The sequence below is a fragment of the Venustampulla echinocandica genome, assembly GCF_003357145.1.
Source record: "Venustampulla echinocandica strain BP 5553 chromosome Unknown scaffold_2, whole genome shotgun sequence".
NCBI lineage: Eukaryota > Fungi > Ascomycota > Leotiomycetes > Helotiales > Pleuroascaceae > Venustampulla > Venustampulla echinocandica.
Window position 1 is genome coordinate 2,757,025 of NW_022474207.1, and position 22,578 is coordinate 2,779,602.

The 22,578-nt window shown below is 49.3% G+C and overlaps 6 protein-coding genes across 6 annotated transcripts; 2 read left to right on the forward strand and 4 right to left on the reverse strand.

Moving 5' to 3' along the window:
- Positions 1–288: 288 nt before the first annotated feature.
- BP5553_05277 (Uncharacterized protein) lies at positions 289–1,875 on the forward strand (the record flags this gene model as incomplete). The annotated part of the gene is made up of 1 exon (XM_032013900.1): positions 289–1,875. The coding sequence occupies one exon, from the start codon at positions 289–291 to the stop codon at positions 1,873–1,875; it is 1,587 nt and encodes a 528-aa protein (XP_031870500.1).
- A 767-nt stretch (positions 1,876–2,642) lies between these two features.
- Positions 2,643–5,155, forward strand: BP5553_05278 (Uncharacterized protein; the record flags this gene model as incomplete). The annotated part of the gene is made up of 3 exons (XM_032013901.1): positions 2,643–2,737; positions 2,822–3,540; positions 3,585–5,155. 3 exons carry the CDS (start codon positions 2,643–2,645, stop codon positions 5,153–5,155), a joined length of 2,385 nt encoding a protein of 794 aa, XP_031870501.1.
- Positions 5,156–7,714: 2,559 nt separating this feature from the next.
- Positions 7,715–9,490, reverse strand: BP5553_05279 (uncharacterized protein; the record flags this gene model as incomplete). Its single annotated transcript, XM_032013902.1, has 4 exons — positions 7,715–7,987; positions 8,113–8,391; positions 8,923–9,096; positions 9,245–9,490. The coding sequence occupies 4 exons, from the start codon at positions 9,488–9,490 to the stop codon at positions 7,715–7,717; spliced, it is 972 nt and encodes a 323-aa protein (XP_031870502.1).
- Positions 9,491–12,045: 2,555 nt separating this feature from the next.
- Positions 12,046–12,741, reverse strand: BP5553_05280 (UbiE methyltransferase; the record flags this gene model as incomplete). The annotated part of the gene is made up of 1 exon (XM_032013903.1): positions 12,046–12,741. The coding sequence occupies one exon, from the start codon at positions 12,739–12,741 to the stop codon at positions 12,046–12,048; it is 696 nt and encodes a 231-aa protein (XP_031870503.1).
- A 738-nt stretch (positions 12,742–13,479) lies between these two features.
- On the reverse strand, positions 13,480–16,505 carry BP5553_05281 (Oxysterol-binding protein-like protein; the record flags this gene model as incomplete). Its single annotated transcript, XM_032013904.1, has 3 exons — positions 13,480–16,288; positions 16,337–16,413; positions 16,470–16,505. The coding sequence occupies 3 exons, from the start codon at positions 16,503–16,505 to the stop codon at positions 13,480–13,482; spliced, it is 2,922 nt and encodes a 973-aa protein (XP_031870504.1).
- A 1,133-nt stretch (positions 16,506–17,638) lies between these two features.
- On the reverse strand, positions 17,639–22,035 carry BP5553_05282 (putative transcription elongation factor spt6; the record flags this gene model as incomplete). The annotated part of the gene is made up of 4 exons (XM_032013905.1): positions 17,639–17,886; positions 17,942–21,563; positions 21,621–21,803; positions 21,862–22,035. 4 exons carry the CDS (start codon positions 22,033–22,035, stop codon positions 17,639–17,641), a joined length of 4,227 nt encoding a protein of 1,408 aa, XP_031870505.1.
- Between the last annotated feature and the right edge of the window lie 543 nt (positions 22,036–22,578).

A 22,578-nucleotide genomic window follows, 5' to 3' on the forward strand; every position in this document is an offset into this window, starting at 1 on the left:
GTGAGTTATGTATGGAGCTGTAACATCGCGCTGGATCTCTGCTGCTGGCTCCCAGTGTCTAACCCAATGTTCGTCTCAATCGAAGGAGCAACGGGGGTGCGCTTGCCCGCTCTCCTCATGCCCCTCGTTTGTCTATAACTTCATCAAATTCTATTCTACCTGTGTAGTTTCACGCCTTCTTCTCCTTCGTGCATCTCATTCCCCACACTCTTTTCTACTCTTCGACTTGTTCTGATTCGTTCCTTTCTACCCGGGGCCTACGTCTAGAGCCCTTAACTCATCTTCACCATGGTGTTCCTAGTTGCAAAGAGCAGCAGAAACAGATTCAGTCCACGCAACCCATTCACTGGTGCTGTCTACCTCACAATCTTCTGTATTATGTTTGTCTTGTACATGATCTATCCTTCAAACTTGATAACTCAACGTGTTGAGTCGTTACATCTGCACGTCAACCATGCCGGCAACATATCCCAGCGGCCATCACTCGACTGTTTCCTCGATCAGAATCGTCTCCAATCCTTGCAGCAGCTTTACAAACTGGGAGATAATATCGAGTACGCCCGCCGATACGTCCGTTTTCATCGCCAGAATATCCCGCGGACAGTGGTCACAATAATCAACAATGAGCTGTTCCCTAAGGGATTCGATGAGGTCGATATCCGTAATCCTCCGCCTGCCACAATATGTCTGCAGCCGCTCGACGTGCTTGTCCCACAGTCTCGCGGCCCACACAGCGTCGATGCATCGGATCTCCTTTTCGGCATCTCAACGACATACAAACGGTTGATGGACCCGAAGGCGAGCCCGGTCAAGCAGTGGGCGCACTGGTTGACTGATGGGCAGGAGAAGTCTAATGGCGCTGGGCTGATTCTCCGTCTTGTGGATGCATCTACCGAGGAAATTGAGGAGGTTAAAGATAACATGAAGTCGATAGGCATCGATATCAAAGTTTCCGCAGCAGACAGCTCCGTCGAGATGGCAAAACGATATCTTGCCCTTTTGCCAGCCCTATATAACGAAACCTCGCGGAGACACCGCAGATATCTTGCTATGTGTGACGACGATACCTTCTTTCCTTCCATGGGCTCTCTCCTCGAACGACTCTCGGAGTTCGATCACACGAGCGACCTGTACCTGGGCACGCTCTCTGAAGATGTAAACAATATACAGCGCCATGGATCTCAGGCGTTTGGCGGTGCGGGTGTTTTCTTCTCTGTGCCTCTCGCGGCAAAGGTTGCCGATGCTTACGAAAACTGCAGTACCGCAGAAAAGATCAAGCAGGCAAACACCGGATGGGGCCCTCAAGGGGATATTTTGCTTAGGCAATGCATCTATGAACATACCGAGGCGACTCTCACCCTGATCCGGGATCTCCACCAGCTGGATATTATGGGTGATCCAGCGGGGTTCTATGAGGCTGGCCTCGCCCCGCTATCACTACATCACTTCAAAGGAGGGATGTGGCATGAAGCCCATCCATTAGAAGGAGCACAGATCATCCATACATGCGGCGAAGCTTGCTTCTTGCAGCGGTTTCAAACGAGCGACAACTTTATTGTCTCCAACGGCTTCTCAGTAGCATATTACCCGAAAGGCATCGATTTCAATCTTCACCAAGTCGAAAGAACGTTTACTGCTGCTCCACAGGACTATGGGTGGAATCTGGACTTTATGATGGGGCCGCAAAGGATGAGCCTGGTTCGCACAGGTCGAAAAGTTGCGTGGGAGCTGAAAGAGTCGGAAATACTGGATGATAGGGCCGTACGACAAACCTACATTCGAATGGCAGATGATCAACGATGGACGTACGGGGCAGAGGGGAACAAGATGTTTGAGAAAGATGGGGTTTTAGAGTTGATCTGGATCTCGTCTTGAAATCGAACTTTCATCGATGTCGAATGTCAGTCAGGTTATGCCTACTGATGATTAAAGTGGGGTTCTAGCATGAACACGATATCATTATAGCTTTAACGATCTCGCATAGATGTTATATATTAGCACCTGAAGAGGCAGACACTGCGGCCATTCTTTTGCTTGCAGCTGTATAAGCCTAAAAAGCACCTAAAATAACGATGCTATTATTTGCACATGAGTTAGAATGAAAATGTGGCTTTTGAACAGTAGGAGATCGTACTATTGAATACCCTTGGTATGTATTTCTACGGAAGGGATTGTAGTTCTCTATAGTTGCTCTATAGGAGGTAAGTTCAGCTAGTACTCCGTAGCGAGTTCTATAATTAAGGGGGGTTGGTGGGTGTCTGTATTAATCTATAGCTCGAGCGGGAAGCGAAGTAAGATAATATTCACTCTGGTCACTGTGGCAGAATCTAACGACACCCCTTCCCCACCTCACCGAGGGCCTCATGTAAATAATATGCCACTCTGCCAAGGCAATGAAGTCATTGTAACCTTTCGCATGAGTGCACCCTACGAAGCAGGAAAGACGCTCTCCATCTGGAATGAAACGCGATGGCAAGGTAAAGATAAACCCTTCTGTCAAAAACCTGGGTGATATCGGCTGAATGCTAACAACGCACGCCAGCAACAACATCCTCTTCCTGCCTTTTCGTAAGACCAATAGCCTCGCGTTGTCAGCCGCGATCAAGCAATACATCTCCAGCAAATATGAGCAACACCCAGATATGTTCAGGCAGGACCTGGAGGTCATCGATGCGTTACGGACAGACGCTATAAACGTGCGAGAACCCCACATCAGCGGGATCAAGAAGATAGCAGCGTATGCGGGACAACTTGCGTGGATGGGAGGAAAGTTCCCTATAGACGTATAGTTCTCCTGATCCGGTTGGGAAACCCGAAATAGACTAATGAAGTACTGGCAGATTGGAGTGGATTTTAACTGGTACCCAGCCCTGGGTTACAACACCGAACGCCCCATCTCCCAAAACAACCTCAAATTCGAATTAGCCAACGTCCTCTACAATCTCGCGGCCCTCTACTCCCAATTGGCCACCGCCTCAAATCGCAGCTCTACAGATGGCTTACGAGCAGCATGTAACTATTTCTGCCTCGCCGCCGGAGTCCTCTCCCATATCAAGGCGGAAGTGATTCCAGAGTTACGGACGGCTCCGCCTGAAGACATGGACGATGCTACCCTCGAATCCCTCGAGCATCTAATGCTGGCGCAAGCTCAAGAATGTTTCTGGCAGAAAGCAGTCATGGACGGATACAAAGATGCGTCGATAGCAAAATTGGCTGCCAAGGTCTCGGACTTTTATGGTGCGGCGGGCGATTGGGGGGTTAAGAGTGATGCCATTAGCTCAGAATGGATACACCATATGACTGCGAAACACCACCATTTTGCTGCAGCAGCCCAGTATCGACAAGCTTGTGATTGTCTAGAAAAGAGGAAATATGGGGAGGAGGTTGCCAGGTTACGTGATAGTATTACTTGTGTCAATGAAGCCTTGAAAGAAGCCAGATATCTGAACAAAGTGGTTTTGGGTGATTTAAATGGATTGAGGAATAAGGTAACGGAGGACTTGAAGAGGGCAGAAAAAGACAACGATCTAATTTATCTAAGTGAGTTCACCGTCTACTCACACATGTCTTTACTGACGCCCCAGATCCCGTACCACCCAAATCCGAGCTCAAGACCCTGGAACGTGCCAAAATGGCTGCTGCGAAGGTTCCAAAAGAGATATCCGAACCATCTGCCTTCATCGGAGATAACAAAGAATTTGGCCCTGCGGTATTTTCTAAGTTGGTACCTTATGCTGTCCATGTCGCGGCTAGCATATACGAAGAAAGGCGAGATCGTCTCGTCAACTCAAATATTATTGATGAATTAGAGATCTTGACCACCAAAATCCATGATACTCTACGATCGCTAAACCTTCCGGGTTCACTTCAAGCGCTGGAGAAGCCTCTAGGGCTACCACCAACACTCACGTCTCATGCTGAGGAGATTAGACAAGCAGATGCTCTGACAAGGCTCCATCGTTCATTCTCAGATACAGCAAAGTTAAAAGCTTCGGACGACGCTATCTTCGCTGAAGGCAAAGAACTTCTGCAAGCGGAAGCAGCAGAGGACGAGAGATTACGTATGAAATATGGCACAGATAGATGGAACCGGCTAGATTCCCGTTCCGCAGCCGCACAATTATACGCCCAAGTTGAAGAAATTGATGGGTATCTTAGGAGTGCAGCAAATAGCGACCAACTGGTCCTTACAAAATTCCACGAATGCGAAGAAATTCTACGAATCCTCTCAAGCTCCGACCGAGACATTGGCAACTCCGTTCCTAGCAGTCGACGAGTAGCCATCCCTCCAAGACTCGAGGTCGAGGTATCACGATTACGAAATAGTCTCAATGAAGTCTCACGCCTAGAATCTCGCCGCCGGCGTAAAATCGAAGCCCTGCGTGAAAAATCTAAGAAGGACGATATCAACACTAGCATTCTCGCCGAAGCTGCACGCCTTGAGCGCGAACATCCTAACCAAACCATTGTCCCAGCTCATTTTGAACATTTCTTCGAGCAGCATCTTGCCAAGTACGATTCCGATATTACAGCGTTGAAATCAGAGGCTGAGGAACAAGACCGATTGACAAGTCAACTAGAACATGCGAATGCCAATTTTGTGGCGGCGAGGAAAGGCGATACCAGTTCCAGGGAAAGAGAGCAGGCTCTGCAGAAATTGGAGAATGGATATTTCAAGTATAAGGAGATTGTGAGTAATTTGGAGGTGGGCAGGAAATTCTACAATGATCTTGCAAAGATCGTTCAAAGGTTTACAGATGGCTGTAAGGCATTTGTTTATGAGAGAAGGGAAGAGGCGTTAAGGGTAGAAAGCGAACTCTCGCTCCCACCTCTCTCCGCTCTCTCCCTCCACCATCAACAACCCCCGCCACCAGCCAACGAAACTTTTGCCCCAAGTCCTCGGACATACAGTACACCATCCTCGATCTCCGCCTCCTCCTCCACTGTTCACAACAATAACAGCAATGATATCCCCGCCCCAGTCCCAACGCGTGCCAATATACAAAGCCCTCCTATCGTACCTAGTACCTGGGCGCCCGAAATGGGGATTAAATTCGGTGTACCAGCACCTTCTCCGCCAGGGCAAGCGCAAGGGTACCAAGGGCAGACGCAGAACAATACGTGGGATCCGAACCGAGGATTTAAATTTAGCTGAGCTGTCATCCGCATGCAAACAACGTTATTACCAGGTAGTATCATGGACGGCATCGGTATAGATATAGATAGGCATATTAAATTACGACTAAGATATCCATAACTCCTAATCGATTGCAGAAATTGAAACCCCTTGATATTCTTCGTCTCTTGCCTCCCCGTTTTGTGATGACTAAATTATTAATTGAAGACTTAACAATGATGGGAATGCTTGGCGCTCGCCCGCCTTTTCTGATTCATTAGGACTAGAACTGAAAGAGGTATAAGCTATCGAAGGCATCTCCTAGAAAAGTTTCGTTGCTAGAACACATCTTCTATTTCTAAACCGTTATAAAAAGAAATTAAACAAAAGATGAATAAAACTATAAGTTAAAACTTACGCCCTTTTAACGCCCCTAGGTAAGCTTTCGACAATAGAGTACGAAGATGGAATTGTTAAGAACGTGGCTGTAAAAAGGGATTGCTAGCCGTGGTGGATTCTAATTCTGATGTTGATGGGGAAATGGTCTATTCCGTAGGTAATGAGTATTTTATCTGAGGAAAGGTCCCATTAGATATGGAATGGCCGTCTCTACTAACCGAGATGAGATTTTGTCTTTGATCACGTTAAGCAACGTTAAGGATAGTTAGTTCACTGATACGAGAAACAAAAGTTGATAGATGGGAGAGCTTTTATTGGATGGGGCTAGATAATTATGAATACAAAGATAACCCATTTCCATTCAACCACAGTCACTAATTGTATCCAAGCTTTCATCTCCAAAAGGCATTACCATCCAACCCAGTACATGGACCAAGGGCTTTGGCTTCACCCACTCAAGAGAGCGAGGCTACTGACGCCCCCCGCCACGTGAAGGCAGCTCTTGTTGGAGGGCTCTCTATAAATCGTCAGCATAACCAAACCAAAAGCCCTAAAGTTAGTAAGAGAATCTCGCTTGCGAGGATACGATACCATTCCAGACCCGCGCTACAGATCAACAACAGACGAAGGGGATGCCCATGCACAACGTGCGGCCAATCCACCTTGCCCGTGACCCAGCTGAACCGGACTCCTTCCTGATACGTACCTGCCCCTGATCCATCCAAGCTCTCCAACTCCCAAGGCATTCGACGGTCGAGGAGCCACCCTCGCCGATGGCCGGCAAGTCGAAGTTTGAACGAACCAATAGCACAAGCTAAATTCCCGACACTGTTTGCTGAAGATCGTTTCCCAGGCGATGCTTCGAATGAATGTGGTTCGTGTCTAACGAGCGTTGATGTAAAGAGCGTAATCGAAGATGCCACTCATCTTCCCCCCACCAGTCCCCGCTCACCCGGCGACATCCATCCACCACCTCACTCCCTCCCCATCCACCACTCCACTCCCTCCCTCTCCACCCACCCACCTCATCACCCACCACCCACCATCCACAACCCACCCCTCCACCCCTCCCTCTCGACCAACCAACAGGCATGCCCAAGCCTGTAAACGAATGTGATGTAATGAACGTGAGTTGCCGAAGCGTACCAGACATCTGCCCGTGTCTGCAAAAGAATGTGGTTGTAATGAACGTGATAGAGCCAAAAGAGCGTAACATGTACCAAGAAGTAACGAATGTGATTGCCCGTCGAGTCTTGTCCTTGCCATCGGACGCAAGACTCGGATGTGATCTGTAAAGAACGTAGAGTAATGAACGTGAGGGTCAGAAGACCCGAAAAAGAGTGTCGAGTAATGAACGTGGGTTTCCATGAAGGACGGACTCCCTCTGTCCAGAGAGCCGTTAATGAGCGTTGAGTAATGAGCGTCGGGTAATGAACGAAAGCGGCGAAAAGCCAGAAGAAACCGGATCCCTCGCCCCGAGAGACCGGAAAATGATTGTGGGGTAAAGAGCGTGAGTCGAAAAAAGAACGTGGAGTAAAGAGCGTGATTGGCGAAAGCCAGTTGAAGAACCAGGTCCAGCCACCTGGAGAACGAATGTGGAGTAAAAAGCGTGGGTTGAAGAAGAAGGTCTTGCCTAAGGACCTCCTCCTGAGCGAGTGTCGAGTAAAGAGCGTGGAGTAGAGAGCGCAATTGCTGAGAACAGCATGAATCAGGAAGTTGTCCCGCAACCTGGTCCAGAAAAGAGCGTGGTGACGAAAGAAACGTCGAATAATGATCGTGGCGGTACCCCGATCCCCTGCAGAATCGAAGTACCATGGTTAAAGAACGTGGAGTAACGAATGCCGAAATGTAAAGACCGTTGAGTAATGAGCGTGGGTGCTGCTGAAAACAGACAGCATTCATGACATGTATGATGATCCGAAAGGAATACCCCCTTCCGGTGTGAAATGAGCGTGAGGCACCAGCTCCCCTGCCAAGAGACTGATGCCGAGAGAAACGAGTGTAGAGTAATGAGCGTTGAGTAATGAGCGTAAAGAAAAGCGAATGTGGGGTAATGAGCGACGAAAAACGAACCATATCTGGCGGTAAAGACAGTTGAGTAAAGAGCGACGAAAGACAAATGACGAATCATGTCTGGCGGTAAAGACAGTTGAGTAAAGAGCGTGAGTGGCAGGTCATCAGCCCAAGTCATCATCATCATCAGATGACCGGCTGGCTGAGGCGCTCCCGCACCTGGCGGGAGTACTCAGGATCCTGGTCCCGTCGAGCCCATCTGAGTGCAGGCTCAGTATGTTCTACCGGGGGCCAGCGGAGTTCCTGGTCGGATCCGCCCATCATCTGCCGGACGCTTTCCTCCAGAAAGCCCCAGTTCCGGCAGGGACGTATCAGACTAGGTTGCGTGAGGACCGCTTCCTCCAGGGGAATGAACGTATTCGGGGGGGTAATCCCCGGTTCATACGCCCTGACTCTGTGCTAAATAACAGGTTAGCATTCTATGTTGAAGAACGATTTCAGAGACCATGGAATTCGGCTTTCGACGGTCAAGGACTTCCAAGAGGCGGCCAAAGAAGATTCGAGGAAGCGAGGCAGTTACTTACGATATTCCATCCACGAGAGTTCAGAAAGCGGACCTTCTTGCTGCTCGCTGCTGCTCCGGTCTTAAGGCAAGACCTAAGAGCAGGGACCAAGGGCGTGGGCTTGGCCTTTTTGACAGCGAGCGGTGCGACGACAAGCTGAGCCAGTTGCTCATCGATCCGGGCAAGATCGACGGCTGCCGACTTCTGAGGAAGCGGCAGCACTGGACTCACTTTGCGTGGCGTCGCAGGTGAGGACCGAGCAGAGGGCGGGGGCGATCGCCTTGCTCTTGCCTGCGTGACCTGTGAAATCTGATGTTAGCGGGAGCCGAATCAATTCTGTCTGTGGTTGGAATGAGGAGAGAGTACAAAGCAAGATAGACGATGGATGTGTAAGAGGGTTGAAGCCATATGACAAAAGAGTCCAAATAAAGTAGTGAGGATGTACATGACGAAGATCACCAATGCCATAACGCCGAGAGAATAGACGTGCAAAAGTGCAGCAATGTGTATGATCAAATGCATAACTACCAGCAGGATATAAAATGAAGGTATCAAGTGCCAGCGAAGATATATGATGAGGTACCCAAGTACTAACAAGGATACATCGTGAAGCAACCAAGCACCGACAAGATATATGATGAGGTACCCAAGTACTAACATGGATACATCATGAAGTAACCAAGCACCGACAAGATATACTATGAAGGTACCTAGATACTCAAGTGCGTAACACGTGGATGGGGTGTGTGCATCGGTACCTGGGTACTTACCCAAGGATCCCGCAACAGAAAAAATCAAAAACGGAAGGAACGAGATGGTTTGTTTACATACCCTCTCAATATGAGAATCGAACGCGCGCTCTCTACGGGCAGCAGAGGGCGCCGTCGATTGGACACGGCAAGCTGGTCCTTCAGCAGGTCGATTCGGAACAGGAATCGAAACTGCTGGCTTGGCAAATGCTGAGGAGGTCTTGTAAGTCGCTTGGGCAGCGCGGACCTTGCGAAGCTATTATGCAAGAGAAGTTAGCATCATGCTCGACGACAACAATAACACCGACAACATCGACGACGACGACAACAACAACAATAATGACAATAAGAAATCAGAAGAAAGGAGGTTGGAAATGGAGATGGAGATGGGGACAAAGACTTACACGCTCAACATGTCTGAGAACCGAGGACTCAGTCTTCTGGGACATAGAAGCTGAGGTCGACGGCCTCGAAAGAGTGGACGACTTGATCGCTGGGATAGCGACAGGTCGAAAAACAGACGAAACAGAAGACGAAGAACGAATGTGGGTGCTCGGGGCGGATCGAGCTGAAGTTGACGGTTGAACAGAGGCTGAGGTGGCTAGCCCCAACCTTGTTCGGGTGAACTGGGCATTAAAACAAGAAGTCATAATGCCAGCTGAAGAGAAAAAAAGAAGAAGAAGAAGAGGAAGAAGAGAAGTGGGCGGAGGGGTATTTATGCTGGGGGGGTGCGTGGGTGGGTGATTAGAGGGAGAGGTTCCTTCCCCTCTTGCGTACCAATCTCAAACGTCATAATTGCACGGTCTGCACTGAGAAGCACTTCTATACCAGTCTTTGAACGCTATAGCTACCATGGTCTGCACCGAGAAGAACCCCTCCCACCAATCTTGAGCGTCGGTCCGCAACCAGATGATATCCCCGTACTAATCTTGAGCGTTAGTGGGCAACGAGGCGACACTCTTCCCCATAAAATAGAGACTTAACAAAATAAAATTTCCAGCATTTAAGAAGTAGGCGTACAGTCTATGATATTCTGAAACATATATAGGTATACGGAATAGTATTCGAGTTGCAGCAGTGGGTTTTGGGCATATGAACTGCGTAAGTAGGTGCAAAAATTCCCCTATGATACAAAGCTACGCTGCTTGGTTTGATAAACATGCAAAATGAAAAGGTTTTGCTCGATGTTAGATAGCGTGGATACAGCTCGAAGCCGCACGCGAAGCTCTAGCGCGGGTACAGTTGTTTGCTGCACAAGAAACTCTATCCTCGGACCTTTGCAGACACTTTCTGGTACCGAGACATGTTTGCTTGGTTTGATAAACACGCAATTTCGGATGTTTGTCTTTGTTCCTCGGTTTAGCTTCGATTGCCGCAACGAGGATCATAGTACGCCACCACCAGGACATTCGAACTTTTGCATGTTGAACAACTCCAACAAAAAAAAGATGGGCGTAGAACAGTAATGCATGCGTCCTTGACATAGGTATGTGCAGTCTCTACTTAGGTAGCCTACCGACGGACTTCCAGGCCCTCAAGAATTGGCTAAATGAGGAGCGAATAGCTATAGATACATCCAGCCCAGAACACTTGGTGCGGACGGAAGCATAGGTCTCGGTCGGGAAGTAACGGAACTGAAGATGTAGATATATATATGCAGGAGATATCAAACTAGACACTTGCCATCCGATCAAAATATGAAGAAATCGCAAAGTAAGAGCAAAGCATGTGGCTTATGAACGGTCACTAGGTATTCCGCCTCCACGAACGTAAATTTCAACAGTCTAGATGCTCTTGTCTGGTGTGCATCCTGCGAATCTTGTTGACTCGATTGATCTTGACCATACTGGTATGAAGGTAATATGTCAACTGTGCTGGGCCGCTGGCCACGCGAGGAAAGTACGTTCCGTGCGCGCTCTCATAACTGAGACCACCGCGTTTCGCGTCTCTGTTGGTAGATTGGCCCTGGGTTTCGCGATTTCCTAACGATGGGAGACTGAGATGAAGGCTGTTTTGTATGTGCCAATGAAGATAACATTGACGTGATGCTGCATCAACTGGAGAGCGCTGCCCCAATTTATTCGATGGGAAATGGCAATGACTGGTGATGATAATCTTGAGAAGAGAGGCGATAGCTGATAATGCCGTTTGACCGCACGCTGCATCAAGGCAGCAAGAGGGAGATACTCTTGTGGTGGCCGAGAAAAGACGCTATGTACCCATTTAGGGCAGCCAAGATTTGAATAGGGGGGAGAGTCTACTTCGTACGGAGTACGTTGAAATAAGCAGACTGGCCTGCCTGAGTCAGCCGCCGTGTTAGCGATGCTTGGGAACTGGAGAGGCGGAGTACGTCAGTAGCCAACATTCGCTCCAGCACCAATTATTTGTACGAAGTACGCGCTGCCGTATCTTGTCCTGCGACTAACAGAGTAATATGTCTTCGAGAGTTTTTTTTCTTCGTCTCAGAGGCTCAGGTTGGAGCGGGATTGCTCTTCTCCAAAGGGGAGGGAGGGAGTGTTAAGAAGTTGAGACATTTAGCAAAAGTGCGATGTGCAACGAAACCTTAGTAGGAGATTGCGTAACTCGCTCTTAAGGCGACATTTAAGATGTCGAATAAAAGTGTAACTTAGACAAATGTACGACATGCAACAAAAACTTTACAGGGAGCGAGGGGTGAGAGGTTGAGACATTGAGACATTGAGGGGATGTGCGATGTGCAACAAAACGCTACAAGGGCCGTGGCCTAACTCGCATTAAGAACAGACTTGAGATGCTGTGACATTTGCAAAAGTGCGATGTGCAACAAAATTTTATAGGGGAGCCGGGGTTGAGATGTTGAGACATTCAGAGGATGTGCGATGTGCAACAAAACCCAATAAGGAGAGTTTTGCGATAGGAGAGAACAAGATGCCGCCGTTTGTGCTAAACCCTTTTACTTATTGTGAACAGGTCCATAGAAGGTACCTAGGCAGTCTCAACAAGCGTCATGAGATTGTAAGTTGCTGTACCCTGAATCAGTGAATCTATTTCTTATGGATTGCAAATCTGCCAAATCCAGGGAGGAAAGAGCTGCATAAGGAGTGCATCGATAGATACCTGCCTACTGAACAGCTTTTAATTTCCATCCAGTGGACATCAACCCAGTCACAAAGATTACACCGATACCATTCCACTTCCTAGCCAGTAGAGCAATTGATCCACGGTCTTACACGCTGCACACGATCTCGCCATGCAGGATGGCAAACCACCCATCCTCGTCATCAACCCATTCTCTCCACATCCTTGACATCGCCTCCAAATCCTCCTTCGTGCAGATCTCCTTTTGAACCGCAATATCTCCCCATTTGGTACCAGGAAGAACCCTATCCGCCATGCTGCCACCTATATAGTCTCTCTCATCCTTCGTTCTAAAGCACCACGTGCCCGCCGAGCACTTGACACCTTCATTCTTGAATCCAGCTTCCCTGGCCCAGACATGCAGTTTATTACCTGCATTCAGATTCGCCCCCATAGCTGAGCCAACTTTAGCAGTAGTCTCCTGCCATTGGGACATTCCAGGAGACGGCGGATACCAAGTCATAGATGCGCCTTCTCGCACGGCGACAAACCCTCCGGGTTTGGTCACCCGGCGCATCTCCTTTAATCCTTGAACGGGGTCCTGGATATGTTGAAGTATTTGATGACCAGTCACAAAGTCGAACGTCCCGTCCTCGAAAGGTAACTTGTGGATATCACCCTGTTGGAAATGGACGTTAGAGATGGACTGCTCGGCGGCTAGAACTCGTGCTTCTGGAAACTGAGTGGATGTATAATCGAGCCCTATAACATCCCCCTCTGGGACCAGTCTGGCTAGCCCTATCGTGATTGACCCGGGACCGCAGCCGACATCGAGGATTTTCATGGATGGTCTGAGATAAGGGAGGAGGTACGGAGTGCTGTTCTCTGGGGTCCGCCACCTGTGTGTACGTAGCACCGCTGCGCTGTGGTCCGATGCGTAGGTTGACATTTTAATGGTTTTGATTATTTTAAGGCAAACTTGTAAATGATAGAGATTCTCGATGCTTGATTTGGAAGAAGAAAAAATATCGTTGGTAGATAAAGTACAAATTGATATTCTGTTGACTGACGTGACTACTTGACGATCGGCATGGAGATAAACGGCGAGTTAACTCCGTGCATGAGAGAAACGAACGTCCTTTTGGTGATTGGAAGTTGGAACTACACGTAACTAACATTGTATGATTATGTGGAACCTCGGCACTACCCGTGGCGAACCAAATATAGAGGAGCTACTCGCCGACAATGCCTTTGACCCTTAAACTGCTAGGTCAAAAATCATTAGAACGGATCAGGGGGGCAGAGGGAAATAGTCAATTCGGGGCAATCCAACATCTCGTCTATACTAAGTTCCGCTCCCTCCCCAAAGAAAACACAAAATGGAAAATCCTCAAGGGATGTAAATGCTTTTACCACGCCTGCCGCCAGTCATCCCTAATCGTACAAACGCTAAGTCCGCCTCCACATAACTAAAAGGAAAACTGGGGGATGCCCAAATTTGCTGATCTATGCTAACCAAACGACGCCGAATATTCCAAAAACAAAACCCGATATAGGTCATCATTAAGTCATCAGATCTCAATTACGGAACGAGAATATTATCCACGCCCGTCCACGTCCCCCTAGCTCGCTCTTCCCAATACCCATCCTTCCCAGTCTTCAACTTCCATCCCTCTTCGCCATCATTTCCACCATCAACCGGAACAAACCATCTCGGAATGTGAACATCACCTCTCGTTTCGACCTCTTTCCTTCTAAGTCTCTGGTTCTCTTCTAGCTTCGTCTTAAGCTCCTCCGCCGTATCAAGATCGCCCCTTTCGGCAGCGCGTTGATCCGGTCGTAGTCTACAATCCGTAGGTGGTAGTCTCCCCCTCTCGAGCTCTGTAATCTCGTTCAAACTGGCCGCAAATGTCGTGAGACCATATCGCTGGGCCGCATTATCGACGAGTTCGCCAACACGCCAGATTTCGCCGCCGCTTCTCCCGTTTTCCTGCATCTTGAGACTGGTGGTCCACGTACCGGTCAAGCCAACGCCCGTAGGCGCGCCATCTGGACCGAAGATATCGACCTGCACGTCTTCGCTGCGCCCGCCGAACATGCCTTTCTGCTTAAATTCGATGGTTGCTTTCCCACCTGTAGTTTCATTGGTAACTACCATGCTACCCACTGGCTCAAAGTATTTCTCGCCCATCACGACATTCCGCAGGAATATAGTAGCCACATTCCAGCTATACAGTTCTTCGCTTCCATCCGGAAGTCGTAATGCGATCCTTACACGGCCTTCGGTGACCAATTCTGCGCTCTTTCCCCAGAAATTTTGTACAGGGGCAGGACTTTGACCGAATGACCAGTTTGTGGAATCGGCTTGGCAGGCCATTCGAACTGGCCGATGACAGACCTTTTCTACTAGTAATCGGAATCCGCCAGGGACCTCCTTTTCAGTTCGAACTAGCTCGAATGTTTCTCCCAGTAGGGGATTGAATGGTTTACGCATTGCTCGTTCTTTGGCTCGAATTGAACTGAATTGAGAGATTGCAAAAGCTGAAACATGAAGAAGTCGATAGGTAGCCACTTTATGAGATGCGGCTGTGTCGAGGATCTGGGCGTATTCTAGTTGCTCTGCAACACGTTGGAGAAGGGATATAGGCTCATTGGCGCTGACGGGCATACTGATGGTGCTAAAGTCTTTCCCTACATTCTTGCGTACGAAGCCGACCAGACTAGGGGGCGGTCCACTCGCGGGGGGCACGATCTTTCGGCGCTTTACTAGTATGGGTATTGGAAGCGGATCCAGCGACTTAGGTTTCGTTGGAAAGAGGTCTGCTGCACCGTTGAGGTGAGGTGCATTTTCGTCTCCGGCTGAGGATATAGAAGATGCGTCTGTGACAAATTCATCCTCAGCTTCTGAAGGTTGGACACCTTCGTCGCTCTGACGATCGATCCTCAACAGCTGAGAGCGATCTAAATCGCCTGGCTCGGCATCAAAGAACTCAGCCGTGGAAGTTGAATCCATACTAGTTCTTGTTCCCGACTTTGGACCAGGATTTCGGCGGCGCTTGCTGTTGGTTAACAGTGTCGAGAAATCTTGGAGAACACCATCCAAATCGCGGAGCAGCGCCGCGCAGTGGTCATGCATGCTGGTCTCCTCAAGCGAGGTTCTGGGCTTCCGCGATGAGGGTGTCGTTGCAGCTGTGACTGTAGTAGTCACTGAAGTAGGCGGGGGGACGGCAAGCTGTGACGAGATACCACGTTGGGTCATTTGAGGTGCTGCAGGTGTACTCGCCTTGCGCTTCCAGAAGGGCCTCTTTTCAGAGCCGCCTGAAGCGAAGTAATCATCGTGCCCATCAAAATTGGAAGGTATGCTTAGGCTTGACATGCCTAACGCAGCATTTGAGCTTTTCGCCCCAGGAGCAGTGTGTTTCGATAATCTTCGAATAGCATCACGGGTGCCAGCAACCCTGCTAACCAGCGACTCCACCTGCTCCCACTCTTTTTCTTCCTGCGGGCTTCCCGTTACAATTTGCAAACCCGATGTGTTGACATTGCGTTGTCCAGGCTGAGTGGTAGAATCAGCGTCAGCATCTCGAGCTCTAGTGCTAGCTCGCTCAAGAGCCTTCGTCCATTCCATGAAATCTTTCGCATTTCCAGCCTTCAGATGCCATACTTCTGCTCCCGAATCTATACTAATTTCTCTCCGTCTTTCATCCGCAGCTATCGCAGCCAAGCTTAGCGGTATCGCGCCCCTGAGCGCCGACGAATTCCGGTTATAATAATATGACAACGTGCAAGATTCGAAATCTAGCGAGAAAAATCTCCTTGCATAACCTTGGCCTCGTTTTCGGCGGCGCTTCTGGAGGACACCGACATGGTAGGTTGAGAGGCCGCTTTCGCTTCCGTTGCGGCCTGCAACTGAGTTGCCTCTGCTACCTTTGCTTCCAGCTCCTAAGTGCAGACTATCAACGGAGTCGGAAGCTAAATCTGCTGAAGTAGTCGGGCTCGAGTTCTTAGCCGTCCCGGCCATAATATTTTGCATAGAGTGCGGAGGGGCATTGGACGGGTATGTAAGGAGAACGAATGTTGCCGTTTTCGAAGTCGTTTTCGAAAACGTGTTGTCAAACACCAACCCGTACATCCCCCCCGTGCCCCGATCGACCGCATACGTCCCCATCGAGACTTTGTCTGCCTCGCAGTTGCCATACCATTTTACCGCGATGAAGCCCTTTGCCTTGAGCTGTTCTTGGGCTGTAGAAGCGTCTACATTCCTGTTGGCTAGAGCCCGTCGTCCCTTGTCAAATCCTGCTTCGACCGGTTGAATTGCAGAGCCCGTTTCGTCTGATGATTGGACCGAGATGCCATTGCTCGTTCGAGGATGTTTGAATATTCCAAAGTTACTGGCAGATTGTTAAGACAAGACTCAAAACGCGGAGACAAATCCATACACCGATTTCTTATGCGGCTGAACGCTCCAGCTTATAGTATGCCCTTCATCGACTTTCACCCAGCGAACGATGTACGACTACCGCATATTAGACTAGGAATCTCGTCTTACAGCTAGGGCCTAGGACCGCATACCTTGCTATGGATCTCCAATTGCTCCAGGCCGGCCATTGTTCCAATAGCCCGAGAATCATACACAGTTCAAACGGGTGCGTCCGCGTTCGCATCGGCAGCGCGACTGGAGATCTTCAACCACTAGTTCGGACAGCTCGAAAGGCGCGACAAGTCGGGTTGCGGGTGGAGGGTAGACGCGGTCACAAAGGGATTGAAATATAGTAGAGAAAGGAGCGCGGGATATATCTGTCACGACGGGCGCGTATCGTATCTGCGTATTATATATGTAAGACGGGAGTGAATAAGGATTGCAAGTGCCTGTTGGCAATGTTGTGGAGCTGGTGAAGAATGGCGTCTCTCGAGTGTCGAACTTGGCGTGTTTGTGTCTGTTTGAGAGGCGGAGCCACATGCAAAGTGTCATATTATTACGAGTCTTGGGCTCGTAAGGCTGCAGCCAGGGAGCGAAGGGCTGCGTAGGTCCGTGGAGCTGACGGCGTGTCTTGGTCAGCACTCGAACCATGCAAGGAGCTAGAACGTTAATAATGAAGAATGAGAATATTTCACATAAGAACTAGAATGAGAATTAGAGGCATAGAAAGTATTAACTCGTCCTGCTAAGCAAAGATTAATAAACCGCAGCTCTCAACCTCGGACTACTCGGGCCGCCCGGATTCATGGTCATCCCGTTCCTCTCAGCCTTCTCACTACGAAGTACACTAAGCGCGATCTCAGCCTTGCTTACTGCAAATGGGGTATGGAGTACGTAGCACAACTAATAATAAACATATAAGCCCTGCCTAGCCTAAGGTACATATAATGTACATGTACATACGTACTTCGTGCCTAGGCCCGCGGTAGTCCACCAATTGCCTAGGCAAATTCGGTGCATAATCACTCCGAAACAAATGCAATTAGATTTGTGGCCATGGCCATGGCCATGTATCTCCGCGTCATATTTCTACTGTATGAAAAGGATTTGAAACCACGATGGGACTACAGTGTACTGTGGCATCCTCAAATTGCCATACATTTCACTATTGCGCATTTCCGTTTTCGTCCTTCCCTTCCCACGCCAGAGCCCCAACGATCAATGATTACCTAGGTATGATACAAAAAGAGCAGTGTACGACGGTTGCAAAACCTAATCTATAGTTTCTCGGATTTAATAGGTCCTTCGCGCATATAGGCGCTCAAGGACGTCGGCTCATTTCACTAGCATGGCGCAACTTGAAGCCATTGCACAGCGCTTTCATGTCTGGGTAGGCGGCCTTCATTAGCTCGAAAGCATTCGGGACGATCCGCACAGGCCACGCGTTGGGGCGGGCGGATTTTCCAGCCTTGAAGCAGAGCCAGAAGTACCCAGGATGCCGCGTGTCCAGGCAGAAGGCGTAGACAGATCTCTTCGGGTTGGCCTCAGTGTATGTAGTCAACCAGTTTTCTAGCAGGAGTTGTTAGTATGGTTATAGAATTAGCGGCAGTTGATTGGATCGTACCTGTTTCCGTTCTGCTGCCTGATTGGTATTTCTCATGCTGAACCATTTCGGCGACCTTCTTAGCCATGGCTTTCACGTGGTCGACAATCAATTCGTCGAGATCACTATATGTGTACTTGCCACCGATGCGAAGCTGTCGGCCAACAGAAAACTCGTTCTCCTTCTGCAGCTCAAGAACATCAATATGTTGATACACACCATCAGCGACCTTCCAGGTGACAGCAAGATGATCATTGCCCTTCGACGAAGGCCGAATAACGGCATCGCCGGGTGATTGTGACCCCAAATATTCCTCGGCCTGTGTTGAATTGAAAGGTCGGAATAACGGATGCTTGACAACACGCTGAGTCCGGCCAGTAGCTTTATCTTTTTCCCGAAGCTCCTCTTTGTCTTTCTGCTCCTGAATAACATCCCACGATCCTGGATCGTGATCGATTCGCTTCCGATACGGATGTTTCAACATAGACTCGCGTAGCGTGAGCTTCGCAGAAAACATGCCACGGTCAAGTTCCATAAGTTTTGCCTGGGCAATTTGGTGCGCAGAGAAGAGACGAGTGAGCGGCAGTTCCTGGTCGGAGCCGTCCTCTATATCGACTCTACCTTCGATACCCGCATCCAATCTTGCAATGAGGAAGTCGTCCTTCACCACTCGAATATGGACTGGTACGATCATGCCTTCACAAAGCGAGTCTCGTGTTTCTCCCGTGAGCATCGTGAAGATCTCGTCATCCGAGAGGATTGCGAAATTTCTCCTTAGTTCTTCGTACGGCTGCTGTAGCTCAGCACGAATCGTCTCGAGCGTGGCGCGCTTGCGTTGGTTATAATTGCGTTCAAGTTGCTCAGCGTACTCTTCCAGAATTAAATCATTGACCTTCTCCTGCTCATCATCCTTGATCAGCTTGCGAACGATGGCTCCAGGACCGCCCTCATCAACTTCGGCTTTCACATCTTCTTCGTCAAGTTCCAACGCATCAGCAGCCATCTTACGGCCGAGCTCGTAGTCTTCTGGGTGCACTCGGGTATTGTCGAGATAATCAGACATTGGATTTGAGCTGTCATACTCGATAGAGAGGAAGCTTGCGCAGTTATTCCACACTCGAGGACCGACAACTGGTAGTTTGTGACTATCAGGATCTCCCACAAGCTCGTCGCGAGTATTGACGACGCCACCATTTTGGTTAATGGTCTTTAGAACCGCTGTGGATTTTCTGGGGCCAAGGCCGCACACGTATGGAAGCAACGCGGCAGTGTAAGGATCGCCGATCGCCTCATTGATGTCAACTCCACAAAGATTGACCATATCCACCATGGCTGTTTCAAGCTGCTTGAGAAGTTTGTCTTTGGGAAGAAGTTGTTGGCAAGGATGGAACGATAAGGAGATAACGTCTTTCCCTAACGCTGCATACTCCTTCATTGGATTTTGCAGGTACTTGGCAATGGCAACACAGTATCTCGTGAGCGAAGGGAAAGTCGGATGCTCAACAGCAGCGCGTGGACTATCCTTGTACAGCCGAGCTACCTCATCGTTGACAACAACAAGCTCCAAAGGCTCACTCCGATCATCACCAGTATCCGGATCTTCAAATGCAGCTCCCTTCAACTCTTTATCCGAAACCAGGTCTCGGATAACGTTGATAAGCCGGTGGGTTTCGAAGGACGATCCACTCACACCAATAACGTCAGGCTTTCTACGTTGCACAAGTTCAGCGAAATCCTCTCTTGCATTCTCGTCTCGGGCCAAGTTGGTAAATCTGCCATGCTCCAGAACGCGCCCATCCTCTTCCACCCAGGCCCAGGAGATGGGGTCACGATTGATGTCTCCACTGCCGTTTGACAATGCGAGTACCCGCGGAATTGTACCAAGCATCATGCCCTTTGGCTTGTATGGAGCTTGGTCAAGCTTCTTTGAGTACTCTTCTCGGCAAAGCTTTAAGATGGAATCTTGACATTCGGTCCGCATGCTCTCCTTAACGCCCTTGGTGATGACACGTTCTAGCTTCGTAAAAGCAATATCGAGGACATTTTTACGCTCCTCATTCCAAGCATCTGCAAGCTCACTGAAGTTATCAGACTGGAACTCTTGGAGAAGCTGTCTGCGGAAATCTCTCTCATTTTGCAGAGAGACCTTGACCTCGAGCAGTCCTTCTTCTTCAGCCTTGAGCATTTTGAGAAACATCTCAGGCTTGTTGGCAATATCGCTGAAGGTCTGGTTTTTGAGATACTTCAACTCATAGTATGGGTGTTGTTCGTCGATCTTTCGGAGGCCTTTCTCGGTCCTTCGACAGTCCACCACACCCATCATGTAGTGGTGCATGCGGAAATGCTTTCTCATGCGAGGGTTCATGAACAGCTCTTCTGCAAACATCTGACGAGCGGCGAGCAGTACTTGCTCACCCGTATTGAACTCGCTGTCATACGTCAATGAATCAGCAAGGTCAATAGGACTTGTAGAAGCATCTTCGGTGTATTGCTTGCGACCCTCTCTCAAGGCATTTTGGGCGACTTGGTCAGCCGTGATACCATATGCTTGAACTAGTTGGTACGCTCTTCCCTTTCGTATGCGATCAAAAATCGTTGACTTTTGCCCGGCACGACGTTTGTCCTTGACTTCGCCGTTTGTAGCTGCTAGCTCTTTAATCTCCGCCGAGTACTGAAAGTAAATGAAGTCCTGAATGTCCTGTAGTTCCTCCATTGTAACCGCGACCGGAAGCATAGCCTCAACCATTTTATCCCGCACCTCGGCTGCCAGTTTCAGGTTATCGTATGTTTTTTCAAGGACATTTCGCTTCTCAATCAGAGCTCTGAACTTCAGGTCAAGCTCTAATATCCGCCAGAGATCATCTTGGTTAAGTAATTTTTCGGCGGTAACAACGAAATCAGGCTCGTCACCATTGCTGTGATGAGATGATTGTTGTCGGGTCTTTTTGGCGTGGATAAGGTAGTCTTTCCGGTGCTGGAAAACGAAAGGAACTTCGACTTCATCCACCACAAAGAATTCGAGGACTTTTCCAATCGCCCTGGTAAATGGCGCTTGCAGGTCGCCATGTAATTGTTTTTTGGGCCATATCAGACTGGTGATCCATCGCGCCTCTTCTCGGAATTGGTCCTCAGAAATCTGGAAGTTCTTATACGGCAACCGATCCAGCTGGAATCGCTCAGGTTCGTCTGCCCAGCGAATTTGGTTATCCTGATCGGTCAGGAGTTTCTCTGACAACTGCGAGGGCTCAAAGACGTCCTTTAGCTCGAGATTGTGTTCCCCGGCCTCCCTTGCTTCTTCCTCGTCTTCCAACGCTAGAGCCCAATCATAGTCCTCGCCGTTGCCGAAGATAGCCTCCATGTCTTCAAGTGCATCCTTGTCGAGACCAGCAGTATCTGCACCTGCAACATATCCTCTTTCCCGAGGGCGAGCCACTTCCATCTCCTCCTGGTGTCTCTGCCGCTCATCCTCATCTTCCAGCTCATCCTCCTCGATGAAATCGGCAAACTCGTCGACTCGGTGATGGTGCTCGCGTGAAACGAATCCGGCATCGACTTCCTCGTCATCAGAGAACATCTCATCCAGGCCTCGTTGCTGCCGGTCGCCCTCATCTCGGTGGCCACGCTTAAGACGTTTAAGCTTGGGCTAGAGCAAAGTCAGCTTACCATATTCAGTCAGTCCTTGATGCCTAGCTCAACATACCTGGGCTGTAGTTTTGCGCTCCCATTCTGGATTTGCCTCTCCAATGAGATCCAGATCTTCTTCATCCAATGCAGCTTCCTCCTCCTCGCGGATTCGTTTGCGGCGTTCCTTTTTGCGCCGTCGTTCTCGATCATCGTCTATCTCTTCGTCCTCATCATCTTCTATGATGAATCCTTCACGAACCTAGTATATTGGTTAGATTAATAGCCCAAAACATCTACTGGACTGCGTAGGTGCGTACCGCGCGAGCTGCCTCCTCATCGTCATCATCTTCTTCCTCGTCGCTCGAGTCGTCCAGATCCGGGTTTCGTCGTTGCTTGCCTGGCCGTGCTTCACCCGTCTCTTCGTCAAAGGACTCGTCATTCTCCTCATCATCCAGCTCCGCCTCCCCTTGGATCAAATCGCGCATGCTCATCTTCGCGGATTAGATGTTGGCATGCGGTCAAGGAGTAAATTGAGGGAGATGCTAGGGGAGTAAGTCAATTTGGGCACTGAGGTTCAAGCCAAGGTGTTGGTGAAGCTGAGGTTGGGGTTGAAGGTAAGATGGCGCCGCCTATAAATTTTGTGGTTCGCGTTGCCTTGCTTCTTCGCGATCCTAGCCACCGTCCGTCTTGGGAGGAAACTTGAAAGGCGAAAGGCTGCCGGCCACGCCAGGCCACAAGTTCCCCCACGCCAGGCATGAACAAGCCTTTTCAGCCACAGATATGTAACAAGCCACAGCCTGTTCCAGCCACAGTCGCCGCCACAGCCGGTAGAATTTCGGGGCTTTAAAGAGTACAGAGGTACTTGGTACTTAGTACTTGGTACTTGGTACTTAATACTTAACAATACCTTATTCCCTCTGGGCGGCTTCTTCGTAGATCGGTCCACATGGACAGCGGGAAGGGAAAGTTTATTAGGTAATTAGTTAGCTGACACAATGTATTAATTAAGGTTCAAGTCACTCGGTCGTATCTAT